The sequence below is a fragment of the Pteropus vampyrus genome, unplaced genomic scaffold (assembly GCF_000151845.1).
Source record: "Pteropus vampyrus isolate Shadow unplaced genomic scaffold, Pvam_2.0 Scaffold937, whole genome shotgun sequence".
Classification (NCBI taxonomy): Eukaryota; Metazoa; Chordata; class Mammalia; order Chiroptera; family Pteropodidae; genus Pteropus; species Pteropus vampyrus.
Window position 1 is genome coordinate 16,730 of NW_011889718.1, and position 2,730 is coordinate 19,459.

Here is a 2,730-nt window from a genome sequence, read left to right on the forward strand (position 1 = left end):
ATCAAACGTACGGCCTTCGGACAGTTTAGAGTCATCTCTGTTGTCCTTCACCACGAGCAGTCAGGGGGCGGAGCCTGACCTGCCTCCCTTGTCGTAGAAAGAGCTTCAGCCGAGCGTCCGATTCCCTTCTCCTCATTGTACCTTCCACAGAACAGCAGGAGAAACACGTCACACAAGTTCCCCACCGTCCATAACAAGAACCGCCTCCCTCCAGGTTCCACTAAGAAGGTTCCGGCACCTTCTGAGCACCCGTCACGATGGCCGTCGTCACCCACATTTCTGCGTCTGCTCAGGACGGCTGAGATTTCCTCCACGAAGACTGAGGCTGCTCCCCGGCTCCGGTCTTCCTCTCTGAGCTCCCCCCAGATCCTCCTCTAAAGACCCGTCCACAGCATGGAGGCTTCTTCTAACACGCAGCTCAGCACCGTTCGAGCATCTTTGCCCAGCCCGGTTCCAACGCAGCGTCCAGTTTGATGTATATGTTACGGGAGCATCCCCATTGCTCTATACCGATTGCATAGTCCATGTGAGCTGCTATAAAAAGTAACAGAGATGAAGCGGCTGAGAGAGACAACTGGAATTAATTTCACACAGACCTGGGGTAGAGAATCCACGGTAAAGACCACAGACTCAGCATCTTGAGGTCTCGCTTCCTGGTTCACTCATGGCCTTCTGTGCCCTCACCGGGGAAGTGCTCCCAGACATTTAAGACACTGGATTTTTGAATGATTAACTGTTTCTAGTTGAACTTTTTTCTTTCTAGGGCTGTGCCCTCTGGACACCTATCACAAGGGCAGACAGATTATGATCCCATATTTTTCTGGGGCACCTGAGTATCCAGCCCTCGGGGTGCAGCATCTATGATGTCACATAGCTGATATTTTGAAGGGAATTTACTGCTTAGCACTTAGCGCAGCTTGCTTGTCACTGTGGCTGCGTGTCATAAGAAGAATAACATTTTATCAGGTCTCTCCATCTACAGGCTGAGCGTTGGCTTTCCTCGTAGAGCACAGACACAAGGGACCCTCCAACATCCCTCAGCAGGTGCACGGACTCACGCGGCGCGGACGCACTCATCGGAAGGAGATTCAGCACTGACCCGTGTGAGTCCGCGTCACACCACACGCTGCATTTCCAATTATTACGCTGAGGCTGTAACATGCACATCATGTATGTGTGTGCGATTCCAACTGTACACATCATCCTGGCGTGGCTGTGGCTGACAGAGCTCTACCACAGCAAGGCGACTACCGTACAAGTGCAGTTATCAGTGGACAGAGAAAGTTAGAGGCACAGAGAGTGACTCTCAGATGGACCAGACGCCTGCAATACACATTTAACCCTGCTTCTCACATTATTCTCCGTTAGCACAAAAAGTCAGCAAATCCCACACGCGCTCATGCAGGACGGAGACCTGCACCTCACTGGACACATCACCTCTGTCCTGGAGGTGGCTCAGGAGAGCAGTGGGGTGCAGTGGGGAGTGTGCAGGGCCAGACACATGAGTTCACTCTTACACACGTGCACTCTCGACACCACCGAGCTCTCTGTGGTCCTGTTTGGCCTTGTTCACCTGTGATGCAGGTAAATGATATCACATCCCGTGACTTACGTGCATGAGTAAAATGAAATAAGATGATGGTGCTAAGTGTTTAAGTAACACATGTCACAGTAAAAGTCATATTTCACCAAACAATCTCATTGTCACTATGTGCTCAGGTACATCCAGGCCTGCTCTGGGTCTCTGCCCTCTTGTGGGTCCCCAACCCCAGAGCTCTTTATACAGTCAGAGCACATGCAAATAGGGCCCCTCTGCTGATAAAAGCCAGCCCAGCCCTGAGCCTGCAGCTCTGGGACAGGAGGCCAGCCCCGCGATTCCCAGGAGTCCCCATTCCAGGATCAGGTCTGAACACGCACGCCGCACCATGGGATCGGCTGGGATCCGCTGGGTTTTCCTCGTCGCTGTTTTACGAGGTGATTGATGGGGAACAAGGGACACTGAGTACGTGAGTGGGTGTGATTGAGGAACAGGGATGTGTGACAGTTTCCTGACCCTGACGTGTCTGTGTTCACAGGTGTCCAGTGTGAGATGCAGCTGGTGGAGTCTGGGGGAGACGTGGTGCAGCCCAGGGGGTCTCTGCGACTCTCCTGTGTGGCTTCTGGATTCACCTTCAGTAGCTACTACATGTATTGGGTCCGCCAGGCTCCGGGAAAGGGGCTGGAGTGGGTCTCATACATTAGTGGTGATGGCAGCAGCACAAACTACGTTGACTACGTGAAGGGCCGATTCACCATCTCCAGAGACAACGCCAAGAACACGCTGTATCTGCAAATGAGCAGCCTGAAGGCTGAGGACACGGCCCTGTATTACTGTTGGAGAGACACAGTGAGGAGACTTCAGTGTGAGCCCAGTCACAAACCTCCCTGAGGGAGACAGGAGGGGAGCTCAGGACACCAGGGGGCGCTCAGGGTACACACAGCACAGCACACACAGACCAGCCCAGCAGCAGGTGCACAGGGAGCTGGGGAAGGGGCTTCCTGTTGGGAGCAGCGATTTCCTCTCATTCCTCTCAGCTGCCTCCCAGGAGAATTACTGCTTCTTTGTGGCTCTAATTTTCCACATTCTCACACAGATGAGAAATGAAGAAGTAACGTGTCTGTAAATGGAAGATCAGCAGTGCCTGGGGACCTTTCCTGAAGCAGCTTTCAATGTGTCCTTTCTGATTTCGT

At 52.9% G+C, this 2,730-nt stretch overlaps 1 gene segment (V, D, J or C); it reads left to right on the forward strand.

The window, feature by feature from the left end:
• Nucleotides 1-1,865: 1,865 nt before the first annotated feature.
• LOC105309906 lies at nt 1,866-2,386 on the forward strand (the record flags this gene model as incomplete). The annotated part of the segment is given in 2 exon segments: nt 1,866-1,974; nt 2,076-2,386. Coding segments are annotated over 2 exon segments (360 nt in total), but the record flags the coding sequence as incomplete, so codon positions are not given.
• Between the last annotated feature and the right edge of the window lie 344 nt (nt 2,387-2,730).